Genomic DNA, 17,485 nt, shown 5'->3' with positions numbered 1-17,485 from the left:
AAGATGTCTTATTATCCAAAATAAAATATTCAAAAATATCAGAAAATAGCACAAAAAAAAGAGAAAAAAAAAATCTTTCCTAATCTCTGGAAGAACACGTATCTGTCTCTGCCCCCTGCTCTCTCTCTCTCTCTCTCTCTCTCTCTCTCTCTCTCTCTCTCTCTCTCTCTCTCTCTCTCTCTCTCTCCATCAGGCTCGTCAGAGAGAGAAGATGAACGAGGAACACAACAAGCGTTTATCGGACACCGTGGATCGACTGCTCACAGAGTCTAACGAGAGGCTGCAGCTCCACCTGAAGGAACGCATGGCCGCCCTGGAGGACAAGGTGAGAATGGCACGGAAACCGCCTTTATCACCATTACAGTAACAGGGAGGGTCAATTAAAGCCTAATTGATCTGAGTTTTCTGTTTTTTTTGGGGGGGTGTAGAACTCCCTGATCCAGGACCTGGAGAACAGCCAGAAACAGCTTGAAGAGTTCCACCATACACGGGTCAGTGTGTGTCTGTCTGTCTTTTATTTCTACATCTTGGATCCAAATATTGTACTTTTACTCCACTACATTTATTTGAAAACTTTAGTTACTAATTACTTTGTAGATTTGATTATTATTACCATACCATATATTTTGATACCAATACTTTTGTACTTTTACTAAAGTACATTTGGACTTTTACTTGTAAGGGTGCCCTCACACCAAAATACCTAGAGTGGAATCCGCCAATGCATTTCAATGAGAATGGAGCGTTTTTTACCAGTAGAGGACGCTCCATTCTCATTGAAATGCATTGGCGGATTCCACACTAGGTATTTTGGTGTGAGGGCACCCTTACAGAGTATTTCTATATTGCAGTATTGATACTTAATACTTAAGTGAAACCATTTGAGTACTTTTCCCACCACTCCTGACTCACATCCCCACAATGCACCTCAGTCTCTGTCTCTGTCTCTCTTTCCAGGAACGACTGATCGGAGAAATAGAAAAACTGAGAAATGAAATAGACCATTTGAAACGCCGCAGTGGAGCCTTTGGCGATGGAACGCATCCACGGTACAAATTTATCAGCACACCAGTGTTATTTTGTACAGAAAACTTTGATTTAGTTTTAGTCAGTCTTTTGGAGAAAAACAAATCCTTTAATTTTATTCATATTTGAGTCATCTGAAGTATTTTACTTTTAGCCAAGTTTTAGTCGACTAAATATCATGAGATTTTAGTCAATTAAATCTACAGTTGATGTTGTCAACAAAAAGGTATTTAGGCAGGCCTCGATCGTGGCATCGTAATGGCAGATATTACTCTTGGTTCCAAGCTGAAAATAGCCGATCTGTAAGATCTGTAGATCTGCTATTTTCAGAGCGCAACCCGAGCGCAACCAAACATGAAATGACTATTTTTTCTACTGGATCTCTTCTTCACTAGTCCCTCCCTAACATTTATTTTAGTTTTTATTTGTTGACGAAATTGTCAATATATCTAGTCTTAGCTTCAGTCATCATATAGCTTAGTTTTTGTTTAGTTTTCATCAGTGAAAGAACTTGGTCGACCAACATTTTTCGTCATAGTTTTAGTCGACGAAATCAACACTGTCACACACAGAGACAAACACATGGAAAGAAAAGAGAGAGAATTAGAAGCTGTTATCCTCAGTGGTGTAAAGTAACTAAGTACATTTACTCAAGTACTGTATTTCCAATACTTTTACTTCTACTCTACTACATCTCGGATCCAAATATTGTACTTTTACTCCACTCCAATTATTTGAAAACTTTAGTTACTAGTTACTTTGCAGATACTAATTCTTATATTATAAAACATACATTAATCCACTTTAGCCCTATTTTATACGTACCTAGGCTATTTGAAAATAGCCGATCTACAACGCGTCACAATGCGGTACTTTGGTACTTTAAGTACATTTTGAATTCCGGACTTGTAACAGAGTATTTCTACATTGCAGTACATATACGTACTTTCCCCACCACTGTCTCCTCAGCTCTCACCTGGGCAGTGCCAGTGACCTGCGCTACTCGGTGGTAGAAGGTCAGGACGGCCACTACAGCACACAGGTCATCAGGAGGGCACAGAAGGGCCGCCTGGCAGCGCTGCGCGACGAACCCAACAAGGTGCCCACTGCCCCGTCCACACCAAGCACACACGTACACATACAGACCCGTCAAGGGGGGTCATCTATATGTCCGTACACGGACAAATGTGTCCGTGGCAAGACTTGTCCTTGTCTGCGGCAAATGATAGATTTTGTTTTTAGAACAATACTCTTATCTGGATTAATACCTTCAGGAGAAGACACGCTCTCTGCAGGATTCTTGTGAAGATGTCTGTTAGTTTCTCTGGGTGCAGATTATCTAGCTTTAGCGCAGTTCGTTCTGTACCTGTAATCTGTAACTTATGCTCTGCTCTATGTGGGATATGTGATAGCAGATTCTGTGTAAGGATATGTTTACACAAATAAATCTGTTTATCATTAGAGCAGAGACTCACTGCCAAACTCAATGCAATATCATTGCATAAATGGTTAATGTTATATTTTAATAAATGGTAAATGGTTAACTCTGAGCTTAAGTGTCTAAATGAACATGTAGATACCGGTATCATGAGCCTTATCAAGAGCGTTTCAAACTTGTTTGAAACGCAGAAGAAGGCCCATAGGCCGAAACGTGTCCGTTTCTCTAGTTAGACTGCTGTGCATATTTTTAAATAAAGAAAACTTAAGACATCATTCAAGAGAGTGTGGATATTCCCTTCACTTTGAGATTTTGTTTTTACACAGCATTATAATGTTCTTATTTTGATCATAATACGCAGTTACTGAATGTCAGTCTCTAGGTTTTCTTCAGCATACCGTATGTATTACAGTGATTTACTATGACACTATGGCACATTATGAGTCTGTTAGGACAGTGGTTCTTTGACATTTTACTTTCAAGGACTCCCATAACACTGAGAGTGTACAAATGTTAAAGACCCGTACTGGTCATTTAGGGCCAGCTCTTTGTGTCTTTGTCTACTCATTTTGTATGTCTGTGGCAAAAAATATAATTCTGACCAAAATGTCCACCACAAGCCAGCACGGCAGATTTTAGGGGTGCATCAATTAATTGAACAAATCGATAATCATCGATAATCATCGATAATCAAGCATTTTAGTAAAATAATCGATTAATAATCCATCTCTACATTGGGTATGTCTGTAACAACATGTAACATTTGCCCAAAAAAATCAAATACTTAAAAATAGTGAAAATAGCCTATCACGCTGTGAACTAGTCATGCAGCTATTTTCAATATTGTTGCACTGCGACGATGAACTAAAATAGTTGTTAAGTGTGGTTTAAATCAATTAGTTCAGTGTTTCTCAATTTTTTTTTGTCTTGAGTACCCCCTTTCCCAGATTTTTGAATCCAAGTACCCCCTTTACCCGACAAAAACCTTTTCCTTATAAAATTGCAATTAAAACCATCTAAAACCATCACAAATAAGAAAGGGAGTAGAGTTTCAAATGGTGCCTCCTGAACAGATTTATTTTCAACACTGTGGCCATAACATTTCAGTCCAGTTTTCATGTCAGTAACTTACATTCAAATGTCAAACATCATTCAAACACATCCCAGTTGCCTGGTACCATAATTTGGATTAGCAACTATCAGGCTCACAACAGTTTCTCCAAGTGTCACCACTAAACATAACAGTGATGTATAGGCCTACTTCTATTTTTCTTTTTTGGGGGCATTTTTGAGTACCCCCTGCAGTACCTCCGCGTACCCCTAGGGGTACACATACCCCCATTTGAGAAACACTGAATTAGTTGATATTATTTTTCTTTTCTAATATAAGCCCTATCCCAGTTGGCCTCTGATGACGTGGCCCATTAACCCATCGTTCTCTGTACTAACCTCTCTATGTCCTGATGTCCTCTGTCCTTAATTCTGATCACGCAACCTGCTGCCATGATGGACATGCTGTCTCATGTAAGTCCTCACTTCTGTCCATTCATTCTTATTGATGTCTGTCTATCCATATGCTGTCTCTGTAGGGTGGAATATCTGTCCAATAGCAGAACGACAAGCTCGGAATACGGCGCGAATGGATCTGCTACTTTTGATGCGTTTGCTGTTGTATGATCAAGTAGGGCGTTAATTTACAAAAAAAAAAGTTAAAACGTTTTACTTTACTTTTACCTTTAGACAGGACACCACACCACATACTGTAGGCTATTAATGAACAATACATGTCAATGTAAATACACCGGGTTTAGCAATGATGCTAATTTCCATCCGCAGTCCCCACATAAAAACAAACAATAGAGTTCATTACACAAGGAAAACCGAACATAGATACAAAAGCAGAAGGTACAAAAGAGGTACAAAAGGTGCAAACAAAGTATATCTATTTAAAGTATATCTATTTAATATTTTTAAGACTAAAACTAATATTTCGTCGCTGTCGGGTGGAAACCCTGTATGTGCAAAAGCGTTCGTTTTGTATTTATCTTTTCAAAAATGATCTAAAATAGTGAAAATAGCCGATCAACAAGCACACAAGATGTAGATCTGCTATTTTCACTAGTTTTATGCGATAGTCTTGTATGATGATCGAAGCAGGGCTTTACTTTACGATAAAACTTACAAATGTGAAACTTGGAGATCTCTTCTTGGCACTAAGAATGTGGAGATAAGAGGTTTCTGCCCGACAGCAACGTTATGTTTCGTAATCAGTGTCGAGTTCAATGGTTATATACAGAGAGCGTGTTTCAAAGGGTTTTTGCGTGTGCTACGTGTGTGTGTGCGTGTCCAGGTGTGTGGGGTGGTTGAGCAGGACTACTCGTCGTCTCTGCGTGGCAGCGTGGGTCACCTGATTGGCGGCGGCGACATGGAGGCGGAGTCAGACCTGGAGGACGACATGAGCTCCACCCTCCTGTCGCCCAGCGGCCAATCGGACGCCCAGACCCTGGCGCTCATGCTGCAGGAGCAGCTCGACGCCATCAACGAGGAGATCAGGTGACTCAGCACACGCACATACGCAGTGGTGTAAAGTAACTAAGTACATTTACTTAAGAGGTGGCGCCATAGTTTTGTACTTTTTCTTGTATTCATGTGTCTAGGAGGTTGACAGTACTTCATTAGACCCCCTGGTGTGGTTGTTATGAGCAATTGTGCATTCTCTTTTTATTTGGGTTTTTAGCTGGAGGATGCCACCTGCTGGGTCAGACGTGCCGTTCCAAAAACACCCATACTTATTACATCATAGAATCAACCCCTCCCCTAATTACCATTCACCCAACACATGTGGGTGTGGCTAACTTCAGCTGGGTCACCACCCACCATGACAACCACGCATACCAATGAACTGGTGGGTGTGGCTGTGGCCACATAAAAACATCATTTTAACTCTTTCTGTACACTTTTTTGGAAAAATTCTTCCTCCTAGTATAATCATAATAGTAGATAATCATGTTTTATAGAGGGGAAAATCATGGCACCAAGTAAAAAATCGAATCGTGACCCCAAGAATCGATTCTGAATCGAATCGTGGGATACCCAAAGATTCGCAGCCCTAGTCCCTGCTACATCTCTCTCTCAACTAAGGGGTCCTTGGCCTGAAAACGTTGAAGACCCCTGTAGTAATACAATATTGTGCGTGTGTGTGTGTGCATGCGCTTGCGTGCTCGTTCCAGGATGATCCAGGTGGAGAGGGAGTCTGCCGACCTTCGCGCCGACGAGATCGAGTCGCGCGTAAACAGCGGCAGCATGGACGGCCTGAACGTGACGCTGCGCCCCCGCGGGGCCCTGCCCACCTCCGCCACCGCCCAATCGCTGGCCTCCTCCTGCTCGCCGCCCACCAGCGGCCGCTCCACGCCCAAACACGGGCACGGGCGCAGTGCCAGCCACCAGCTGGGCATCATGACCCTGGTCAGAGAGCACACACATACATTTACACACGCACGCACGCACGCGCGCGCACACACACACACACACACACACACACACACACACACACACACACACACACACACACACACACACACACACACACACACACACACACACATGATTTAAAGGGACTGTTCAGTCAAATAAAGATGATAACAAGGGTATTCCCAGTTTGTCACACAACAGAGTAATGTATTATTAACCAACAGACAAAATTTTAATCATGAAAAACATCAATAAGTATGAAAATTTTTGTTTCAAAATCTGTCAAATCCAATAGATATTTTTCTGGCCTTTCTGGCCAAGGACTGTAGGGGCGTGGCCTATGTGCAGTATGAAGCCACGCCCATTCACAGAGGTGTCTGCTTTGGTTTTCAGTGATGTAAAAAAAAAAAAAAGCACTAAAGTACATTTACTCAAAAATAAAGTAATTAAGTACATTTACTCAAGTATTTTGTACTCAGGTACTTTGTCTTTACTTGAGTATTATTATTATTATTATTTTTTTTTTAAAGTAAAAAGCTCACAATGTGTCGGGCTTGCTTGTAGATCTGATTTCAAAATATTTTTATACATTTGAAAACTTGAAATGAGACATACTGCATAATAAGTATTTTTAAAAACGTTTTAGGATACCAATACTTTTTCCAATACCAATACAATTCCTTTCCTCAAATAAATGGAATTGAATCCTGGACGTTTACTTGTAACAGAGTACTTCTAAATTGCAGTAGTGATACTTTTACTCAAGTAAAACATTTGAGTACTTTTTCCACCACTGTCACTGTCACACACACACGTTGTATTGTGATTGGCTACATAGTGTCAGTGGGGCTGCGCCAGAGGGAGGCAGGCATGCACGCGCGCGTACACACACACACACACACACACACACACACTCACACACACACACACGACACTGCGCAGCGGCACAGACAGACAGAGACAGAAAGAGAGCGAAAGAGAGAGAGGGAGACAGCGGAGCAGTGGAGCTTGCTAGCAGTTAGAGTTAGCATAGCTAGGCTATGCTTAGCTAGCTAAGCTATGCTTAGCATAACCGAACTCCGCGGATCCGTGGTGGATTAATGCACGCACACGCACGCACATCCGCACGCGCGCGTGTGTGTGTGTGTGTGTGTGTGTGTGTGTGCGTGTGCGTGTGCTAGCAAGCTGCTCCACTTTCTCCTGTCTCTCTCTCTCTCTCTCTTTCTGTCTCTGTCTGTACCGACAGTGCTGCTGTGCCGTGTCGTGTGTGTGTGTGTGTGTGTGTGTGTGTGTGTGTGTGTGTAAAAGGACGGAAGAGAGCCACAGAACACAGGCTCATCAGCACAGATTAGTTTAGCAACCCAACCATACAAGCATGAACTGGCGCAGCTGTATCTGATCTGAGGCTGATACAGTAGCCAATTAAAAGTACAGTAGGCTCATTACATATTACAGTATTACCGTGATACGTTATTTACGTACGAGGTTGAAAGCCTGAAAATATGCTATCCCAGACATGATTAAAAAAAGTAAAGTGGTCTTATTCTACAATGCTGTAAGATACAGTTCCAATTTTTTTAACAGGGATTTAGAAACAACTATTCTACATGTACAATATGTATATAAACAAATAGCTTATTTCCCTGAACAGCCCCTTTAAAGCTAGGTCTCCTGCATGGAAGGAGATATCGGTGGGCGGAACCCTTGTATATCCAAAACTGAAAAAAATATATATAAAAACTTGCCACAAAAAGTTCGGAAATCTAACTTTGGTCGATTATACCTCCCCTTTAATAAACCCAAATGGTATTGTGTTTTATATTATTTTTATCGTTGATTTGTCACCTTTACAACGAGGTACAGCTTGTAAGCATCAGGCATTCATGGAATGAGCAACACAGCCAAACGTGTGGGTAGCGCCCCTCCAAAAATGGTATAAAACTCAATACCATTTGGGTTTATTAAAGGGGAGATATAATCGACCAAAGTTAGATTTCCGAACTTTTTGTGGCAGGTTTTATATGAAAAAATGAATAAATAGCGGACCCTTTGTGAGTTTGTAGATCATGAACATACTGTACATTCATAAATACACTCATGTTCAATCACAAAATGTAATGAGAAGAATAACATTTCTTGTCTTGTCGTTGCATTGCTGCTAACAGCCGAGTGACTTGAGGAAACACCGCAGGAAAGTAGCGGTAAGTTTGGGTCTCTGGCTCTGTTTCTTTGGAAAGCATTAAAGCCTTGTTTAGGCATATTCTTTAGTCGCTCTGACAAGTGCAAGATTTCCCTGCGAGCTACATTGTTGCACGGCGAAGTAAAAATAGCAATATAATTTATTTTATTGTATTTTTACCTATTTTAATTTTAAAATGTTGTTGTTTTCAAATGTCCATCAATTTGTTTATATCCTCTGTGTCTTGATGCCTTAAACGGATATTTCACTTTCAAAAGAAATTGGAGGACAGTATATGAGTCAGCAGTACCAAGGACGTGTGTTTTAGATGAATCTATCATGGTTATCATGGCGTATCATGGAGTCTATCATGGAGTTTGAAGTTACAATGGGTTTGTATAGGAAGGGGGCATGTCTGATTAAATAAAAATATCAAATATCTAAATATTGAATCGAGCAACTTAAAAACTGTCGGGGAGTTCACAAAAGCCTGAGTAGATGATAAAATGACCCACATTGTCTTTGAAAGTGAAACGTCCTTTTAATGCTTGTTTTATTTAAAGCACTTTGAATTGCCCTGTTGTTGAACTGCGCTATAGAAATACATTAGCCTTGCCTTGCCTTATTGAGTTGAGGTGTTTGTGTCCCTCCCTGTATGTCCCTGTATGTCCCTGTCTGTCCCTGTATGTCCCTGTATGTCTCAGTCCCCAGTGGAGGTACGTGAGGACAAGGCCACCATCAAGTGTGAGATATCTCCGCCCTCGTCGCCACGCAGCCTACGACTCGAGACCAACTTCGCCCAGCTCACTGGCAGCCTGGAGGATGGCAGAGGGTACACACATACATGCGCATGCACGCACACAAGCACACGCACATGCACGCATTCACCAAATATTCGAATATTCGAACATTCGAATATCAAAGTCACTATTCGACGTGGAATATTCGCTTATTTTATTTTATTGTTTTCTCTTTAAAGAATATATAGTCTATAAAGCTTGGCTAGATAGGAAGTCATAAGAATGAGTTGTCAGTGCCCCTGGTGGATGAATTTGTTAATGCTCTATACCAGGGCTTCTCAAACCTTTTTAGGCCGTGACCCCCAAAATAAACATATTTGAACTGGGGACCCCCACCCTGACAAGCACTTGGAATTGTAGGTATTAATGTGACTCGGTTCCGCAGATAAATATTGTGAAAATAGCAGATCTACATGCTCACAACGCCTCGCAACGCGAGGCGTTGTGAGCATGTAGATCTGCTATTTTCACTGCTATTTTCACAATGTTTGCCTCTTGCTTACTTAATATTTGACAGTTTGGCCAGCCCTGTCGAATATTCGACTATTCTAATACTTTGAGGTCGAATAATTCGAATACTAAAAATCACTATTCGTGAATGCCCTAGCACGCACGCACGCACGCACGCACGCACGCACGCACGCACGCACACACACACACACACACACACACACACACACACACACACACACACACACACACACAGGCAGATTTCAAATAAGCTGATTAGCCAGTTATAAGCTGTTAGTTGCTAACTCGTTCATTCCCGTACTGTTTTGTGTTGCCCGTGGCCACCCGTGCAGCAAGCAGAAGAAAGGCATCAAGTCGTCCATCGGCCGTCTGTTTGGGAAGAAGGAGAAAGGTGGTCGCATGGAGCAGGCGGTGGGCAGGGAGGGGCAGCCTCTGCCCACTGTACCAGGTACACTGATACCCGCCGTGCCAGGTATAAACTGTTCACACACACACACACACACACACACACACACACATTATGACAGTGGTTCTCAAAGTGGGGTGCTTGGGGGAGAGGGGGGGGCTACATTTCTTGATACAGCATCACAATAATTTTAACCCCTTTATATCCAGGATCCATATCTTTTACGTTGGCTATTTGAGGTTGTACACCTGCTATTTTTGCAAAATCAGAATAAATTCGAATGTTTTAACACAAATATGTTAAACATCAAAACAACTGCTGTTCGTTATCACAACTTTACACAATATCCTACAGCAGGTGATCACAAAACCTTCTGTTGATAACACAAAAGAGGATTTTGGTGAAAAAAAGAAAATTGCATAATCAATACTATACATTTAGATTACCATCAGTAAAAAAACCTTTCTGTGTGTGTGTGTGTGTGTGTGTGTGTGTGTGTGTGTGTGTGTGTGTGTGTGTGTGTGTGTGTGTCTGTGTGTGTGTGTGTGTGTGTGTGTGTGTGTGTGTGTGTGTGTGTGTGTGTGTGTGTGTGTGTGTGTGTGTGCGCGCGCGAGTGCGTGTGCGTGTGCGTTTGTGCGTGTGCATGTGTGTACGTGTGTGTGTGTGCTTATGTTTCAGACTTTGAGATGGGCATCGGTGACACAATGACTCTGGGTAAACTCGGAACTCAGGCAGAGAGGGATCGCAGAATGAAGAAAAAGTATGACTCTTTTTTCATGGGTCATTTGCAAAGAACTGACAATTTTACATTTCTTCGTGCATATTTGTTATGCATATTTTTTGCTGTTTTCAGACTCTACATATTGTTTGTTTACAGACTCTACACATTGTTGTTAATTTCTCTCCTCAGACATGAGCTGCTGGAGGATGCGAGACGGAGAGGCCTGCCCTTCGCTCAGTGGGACGGCCCTACTGTTGTCTCCTGGCTAGAGGTACACTATAGCAAGTTACCATCACCAGATAACAACTCTACCCGTCTATAATATACTATTCTATATAATATACTGTCTATACTAGTAAGACGCCTCAGGGTGACATGCAACCTCGCCCTTTATCTGGCCAGTGATGTGTATCGGACCAGTTACCCATATATGGAGACCCCTGGTATCCATACATGGAGATCCATGTACTGTATATGGAGATATGCTGTCTATGACATCTGACATCATACCCTTTTATGCCCGTACATGGAGATCCCTGTCTGTAGAACCAGCCGTTAGTGTGGTATGTGGCCGATGTGGCCCATATATGGGCATTCCCATATGAAGTCCTGTTAGATATGGGCTTAATATCGATGACATCAGGGAACTCCATATATGGGCATAAAAGGGATTATGTTAGTGTGACATCACAGTGAAGTTAAGAGTGGTTCTCCTGACATCACAGTGATGTCAGAGCATGATGTCAGAGCGACAAACCCAGACCTGTGATGTCACAGTGATGTGTCAGGGGAACCACAGGGGCCTTTTCCGGTTCCGGTTCTTTCTCCCGCCTAAGGGATGAACCAGAGGTGTGCTTTTCCACCAAGAACCGGAGTTGTTTCCGAACCGTAAAAGTTGGTTCGGAACCAGAACCACAAAATCCTTGGTTTTTCCAGTGAACCACCATCTGAACTGGGGGACAATGGCTCTGGTTCAATCTGGTGGAAACGCAAGCCGGTTCGCAAGAACGAACCAAGGTTCCAAGAAAGTTGAACCGGCACTGGTTCTGGAACCAAGGTTCTTTTGGTGGAAAAGGCCCCACAGTGTCAGGCGTGACCTACAGACAGAGATACGCGGACAAGATGTGCCGGTTTTCATAGTTAACTAACTCTACCGTTCTATATAATTTACTGTCTATATAATATACCTCTACTAGAGGTAAACGGGGACCCGAGGTAAACTATGAAGTTACCATGATGGTAACTTCATAGTTTCATAGTAACTTACCATCATCAGATGCCAAGACTCTGCTCTGCCCCCTGCAGCTGTGGGTGGGCATGCCAGCGTGGTACGTGGCAGCGTGCCGTGCCAACGTGAAGAGCGGTGCCATCATGTCGGCGCTGTCGGACACGGAGATCCAGAGGGAGATCGGCATCAGCAACCCTCTGCACCGGCTCAAACTGCGCCTGGCCATCCAGGAGATGGTCTCCCTGACCAGCCCTTCTGCCCCGCTGACTTCCAGAACGGTACACACACACACACACACACACACACACACACGCGCACACACACGCACACACACACACACACACACACACACACGCACGCACGCACGCACGCACGCACGCACGCACGCACGCACGCACGCACGCACGCACGCACACACACACACACACACACACACACACACACACACACACACACACACACGCGCACGCACGCACGTTTGAAATATGTATTTATGTCCACATAAACAGAAGAATGTCTTGTACAAAGGATATAGACACTGCAAGTGCAGTCAGACAATATAGGAACATAGACAGATACAAAGTGCCTAGAAGGCAGAACATTGTTACATACAAATACAGTTGACATCGGACACAGCGGACGTCAATCATGGGTAAATGAAACGACGCCTCCTCCAAATCGAGCGGCTTCCTATAATAGCTGATACTGAGCAGTACCTTGCTAACTGCTTGGCCCTCCTTTTGGAGAGGTTGGCCACTTGTAAGCCTCTCACAACCAACTTGTACACGTGCCCAAGGCTACCAAAGATAAAAACTAAAAGTTGACATCTGTAGCCTAGCTGTGAGATAGTCTGCTCTAGCTGTTGATATTTCAGCACTTTGAGAATAGCCAACTTCGAGAACGAACGCCTCCCTATGTTTTCCATTACACAACCTTGCCATGTAAAATACAAACAAACACTGATAAATTCCAAGAAACTAATAAAAAAATCAAAAAATATAACATTATAACCAAAAGAGCATACACCATAAACATGACCACCTTTTCCTGCACCAAGATCTCCACACACTCAGACTGTATGATGATGATGCTCCACTGTTTGGCCTGCAGTAAAATAGGATCAAGTTAATGATATTGTCTCTGCTGCCCAAAAACTGCATGGGGTTCAGTGGGGGAACCTACACTTAAAATAGAGCCAAATGTAGCTACTAGCTACTGGCCTGAAACACGCTGTCCCTTGGCAGCACTCACCACATCCTGTGTGTCTGCAGTGCGCGCATGTGTACGTGTTTGTGTGCGTGTGCGTGTGCGTGTGCATGTGCGTGTGTGTGTGTGTGTGTGTGTTTGTGTGTGTGTGTGTGTGTGTGTGTGTGTGTGTGTGTGTGTGTGTGTGTGTAGGCGCAGCACGCACATGTGTGCCTGCGTGTGTACGGGTTATATTGAGCATGTGCACTATGGTGGGTGATTAAGGAAAGGGATTCCCTGCTGAAGGCGATGTTAAAATACAGCTACAGCTATAAACAACTACGTTAATTAGCTACCGCTGCAAAAGGTCAAAAAGGCCATATTTACACCTCCAGGGCACTGCAACCTTTAAAACTCACAATTGAAATTGTATCCAGCTCTTATTTATGACTTTTTGTACTCTAGCTGTTGAGGTTTAATGGAAATTTAATTTTAACTGATTACCACTGGACATCCCACAATGTGACCCCTATGTACTTCATTTTCAGCGGACAGGATCGAAGTTCCAAAATAGAAAGAACATTTTGTTATTAGTTACAAGTAAACAGAACAATCTTTTGACAAAGTTATGGCCATATTCCCATAAAAGGATTTATCTTTTGACCTTGACCGTGTAGGTGTGTACAACCAAGAAGAACAAGTGTTCTAGTTGGTTGAGAGAACAGTGCGCCTCTCTGTGTTAAGCAAATAGCACGCACGCCATTCAAAAAAAGCAGATCTACAAGCTCACAGTGCTTTTGGGGGTCCCTGGCTTGGGAAGGGAATCCCCATCAGTATAATCACCCACCAGGATCATAGTAAACCATGAAGGCTCACGAGCACCTTATCTTGTGTGTGTGCGCGTGTGTGCGTGCGTGTGTGTGTGTGCTCTCCCTCTCTCTGAGCAGTCCTCCGGAAATGTGTGGGTGACTCACGAAGAGATGGAGAACCTGGCCTCCTCCACTAAAGCGGTCAGTCTGTGCCATATGGGCAATCCTCCCCTCCCCTCCCCTCCCCCACCACTCTCTCTCTCTCTCTCTCTCTCTCTCACACACACACACACACACACACGCACACACATGCACACGCATGCACGCATGCACGCACAAATGCACACGCACGCACGCACGCACGCACGCACGCACACACACACACACACACACACACACACACACCTGAATCTTTTCCCAATCCCCAAATCTATTTTCAACCATAAAACAACCATTTTCCACCAACGAGCCCTTCTACCTTCCACTGGCTGAAGCGCGCTGGACTTCTGTTCAGTGTAGCATTGATATTGTGATGTTTACTATGTAGCAAATCGTCACTGTCAGGCAGAAACCTTGTATCTCCAAGTTTCAAAACGTGTATGTTTTTGGGTACATTAAAGCCATACTGTGGAATTAAAGCGAGGCGTTGTGCGCTTGTAGATCGTCTATTTTCCCTATTTTAAATAGTTTTTAAAATAATAACAAAAAAGGAAGGTTTTGGACATACAACGTTTCCACCCGACAACAAAATGTTCTGTGTCTTTCTCTCTACCCCTTGTCTTTAATGCTGGTCTCTCTAACGCTGTGTATAGACCGATTTCTCAGAGCGGCAACCATAATGCGGTGTCAACTGGCACCTATGTGTGTACGGCTGTGCGGAGACACTGCATCTACACGGCGCCGCTCTGGAAAAAGGTCTTTCTACCACTTTTTGTGGTCACATGTTCAGATACTGGATTCCGATTGGCTTAAAACAGTGGTAAATCAGTCAACAACCTTGAGTTGGCTCATGGACCCCGCCCACTGTTGTGTTGCAATGATTGTAACTAAATAACCTTGCAAGTTACAACTGTGTTTTCTTTCATTTACATGGTAGAAGTGGTAGAAAAGCTATTTACCATTCGAGAGTCGTGGGTTGTTGGCTGATTTACCACTGTTTCAGGGTTGTGGCACGAGCCACCCACTCCCTCTCATGGTAAATGGCTTACATAGAGCACCGAAGTCTGACATCACTGTCACTAGAGGGCGCTATCCCCCTCGGTCGCGGATTATTTTCCCAATAGACATTCCCCATAGAGAAATCTGAGATTCATATAAGAACTCTGTTCCGGTGGAAAAGTACAAACTTATCCAAAGATATTCTCCAAAACATTTTCAAATGTAACCCGATATCATAATAAACGAGTCACATATCTCCTGGGGGATTTGTTTATTTTGGACCACAGTTATTATTTGATGCAGTCTCATAAAGAAGATTTCTATGGGGGAAATGATCCAGCAGTATAGTGATGTCAGGACTTTGGTATTCTGTTGTCTGTCATGCTGCTGGTCTCTCTAACACTGTGTTTGTATTGTCTGTAATGCTGGTCTCTCTAATACTGTGTATTGTGTCTAATGCTGGCTGGACCCTCAGGAGAATGAGGAAGGGAGCTGGGCTCAGGTGAGAATGCTGCTCTAACATTGACACAGCAGCCATTTTTCTCTTACATCATCATCAGGGTTAGGGTTCGGGTCACACATGGGTAACAACAAAATGTCTACTGTGGGAATGCGGTCAACATGGCCACGCACGCACGCGCGCACGCACAAACGGTTGTACCGGTATATACTGCATTTCCTAATGAGGGCATGAAAAGCAACTTTTCGTTAAAAAGTGCCAATGCATTTTTAACCCTAAACACCTGATACTCACCCTGACCCCAACCCGAAGCTTTTAGGAATTGTAACTGTACCTCAAAAAAACTAAAGACCTTCTTTCTCCCTCATGATTGGAGAGGGAAAAGAATCCCAGTAAGGTCACGGTTGACTGTTTTTTTATTATCATTGTGGGGATTTATTTTGGTCCTAACGTTGGGTAGTTAAACAAGGAACACACATGAGAAAACATACGTTTACATTGCCAAAGCTAAAACAAAACATTGTATATACAATAAAACTATGAAAAATGAGTTGGCTGTCTCTGTCTCTCTCTGTCTCTCTCTCTCAGGCACGTACACACATAGACATCAAAGAGGGCTTGAGCCCCTGCCCTTTTATCCGTCTATTAAAAGTGCCCTCTCCAGAACCATTAATGCAGTTTTTACTATGGTGAAAGACATGCAAATGCCCTCCTTCCATGCCATACCCTAAGGCAGCATTCAAGAAAATTGCCTTGTCCAGACTCTCCTGAACTTGAATGCAGCGTCTTATGTTGAAAGAGTTGTCCTCTCTCTGTAGAAATCCATGCTGCTACGCCACATCTCCAGTATTGACTTGATTATGCTTAGTTCAGTGTGGTGTCAAGTACCGAAAATTGTAGCCCTCCAAGCTCTGCTATTTTCAATATTTTCACTAAAAGAGCCCTTTTTGAAATGTCAGCCTGTCAGAATGTCTCTCTAACATTCTCTGCACGTCCCTGCTCTCTCTGTCTCTCTCTCGGTCTGTCTCTCTGTGTCTGTGTAGACCCTGGCGTACGGGGACATGAACCATGAGTGGATAGGTAACGAGTGGCTGCCCAGCCTGGGTCTGCCTCAGTACCGCTCCTACTTCATGGAGTGTCTGGTGGACGCGCGCATGCTGGACCACCTGACCAAGAAGGACCTCCGGAGCCACCTGAAGATGGTGGACAGCTTCCACAGGTAATACAGCACCCACATGGATGCTCTCCCAACGTTCATCTTTTAACCACTTAAACCACCGTCTATACATTTAGCATATAACCACTTAAACCGTCTACACCAGCAGTCTTCAACTTTTGAATATATTTCGTAGCTTAACACATTGAGTGCTTTTCCTGGGATTTCAAACCCAGCCGCAGTGTGCTTTTCCCGATTAAAGTCTGGATATCGGGTGATGCAAAAACTCCCCCATGATCCTTTGGGATCAGGAAGTTAAGTCCTCCGTTGGCTTCAATGCAATCCTCGGCAGTAAAATGGCTTTACCTCGGAATTTATCTCCAGATCACGTCAATCGTCGAGAAACGTTTTTTTCCCCCCAACGGCCGGTATCTAAGTGACGGACACAACAAAAAATAAATAATAATAATGCGGGTGAAAGAAAACATGTTCGGTCTTCAAAATGAAATACAATCAATGGAAATAACCCTGGCACAAGGTATCGAAATAATTAATTATATATAAAGCAGCCAATGTGTTACAGTAATAGACTTGTATGACAGCAGCCATCATCAGTGTTGTGTAAATTAATGTTTAATGTTTGTTTACACAATATAGTTCCATTAAAGCTATACTATGTAACGTTTTTGAGCGGTGCTAACCTTTTTTACCAAAACTATGATGTCACAAATGATGATGACATGAGTTCGCTAGACCAATGAAACACTTCGATTCTGTTGATCTGTCCATGATGTCATAGTCACAGAGGCACCTGATTGGTTAACCCTGATTTAGAACGCGTTTAGGCCGCTTAGAACGCGTTTAGGCCGCGTAAAATACGTCATAAAAAATTATTAAGCGGTGCTAACCTTGAATTTCAAAATTGTATTAGATGAATATCACTCATAAGCGATAAAATAACCACACTTTTAGACAGA

At 43.0% G+C, this 17,485-nt stretch overlaps 1 protein-coding gene across 1 annotated transcript in view; it reads left to right on the top strand.

The window, feature by feature from the left end:
• ppfia4 (PTPRF interacting protein alpha 4) overlaps positions 1–17,485 on the top strand; it is a gene marked incomplete at its 5' end in the record, with an annotated part of 141,805 nt that overhangs the window by 114,578 nt on the left and 9,742 nt on the right. The window contains 15 exons of the mRNA XM_080728827.1: positions 194–325; positions 429–491; positions 958–1,049; positions 1,996–2,125; positions 4,815–5,017; positions 5,695–5,929; positions 8,101–8,136; positions 8,819–8,946; positions 9,718–9,833; positions 10,470–10,551; positions 10,702–10,783; positions 11,818–12,018; positions 13,873–13,935; positions 15,368–15,394; positions 16,396–16,571. Coding sequence (XP_080584953.1) covers positions 194–325; positions 429–491; positions 958–1,049; positions 1,996–2,125; positions 4,815–5,017; positions 5,695–5,929; positions 8,101–8,136; positions 8,819–8,946; positions 9,718–9,833; positions 10,470–10,551; positions 10,702–10,783; positions 11,818–12,018; positions 13,873–13,935; positions 15,368–15,394; positions 16,396–16,571 — 1,766 coding nt within the window. The remainder of the gene's footprint in view (positions 1–193; positions 326–428; positions 492–957; positions 1,050–1,995; positions 2,126–4,814; positions 5,018–5,694; positions 5,930–8,100; positions 8,137–8,818; positions 8,947–9,717; positions 9,834–10,469; positions 10,552–10,701; positions 10,784–11,817; positions 12,019–13,872; positions 13,936–15,367; positions 15,395–16,395; positions 16,572–17,485) is intronic.

This window comes from Nannobrachium achirus (assembly GCF_963921795.1).
Source record: "Nannobrachium achirus genome assembly, chromosome: 6".
NCBI classification, from domain to species: Eukaryota; Metazoa; Chordata; class Actinopteri; order Myctophiformes; family Myctophidae; genus Nannobrachium; species Nannobrachium achirus.
This window is presented reverse-complemented; position numbering and strand designations above follow the sequence as displayed.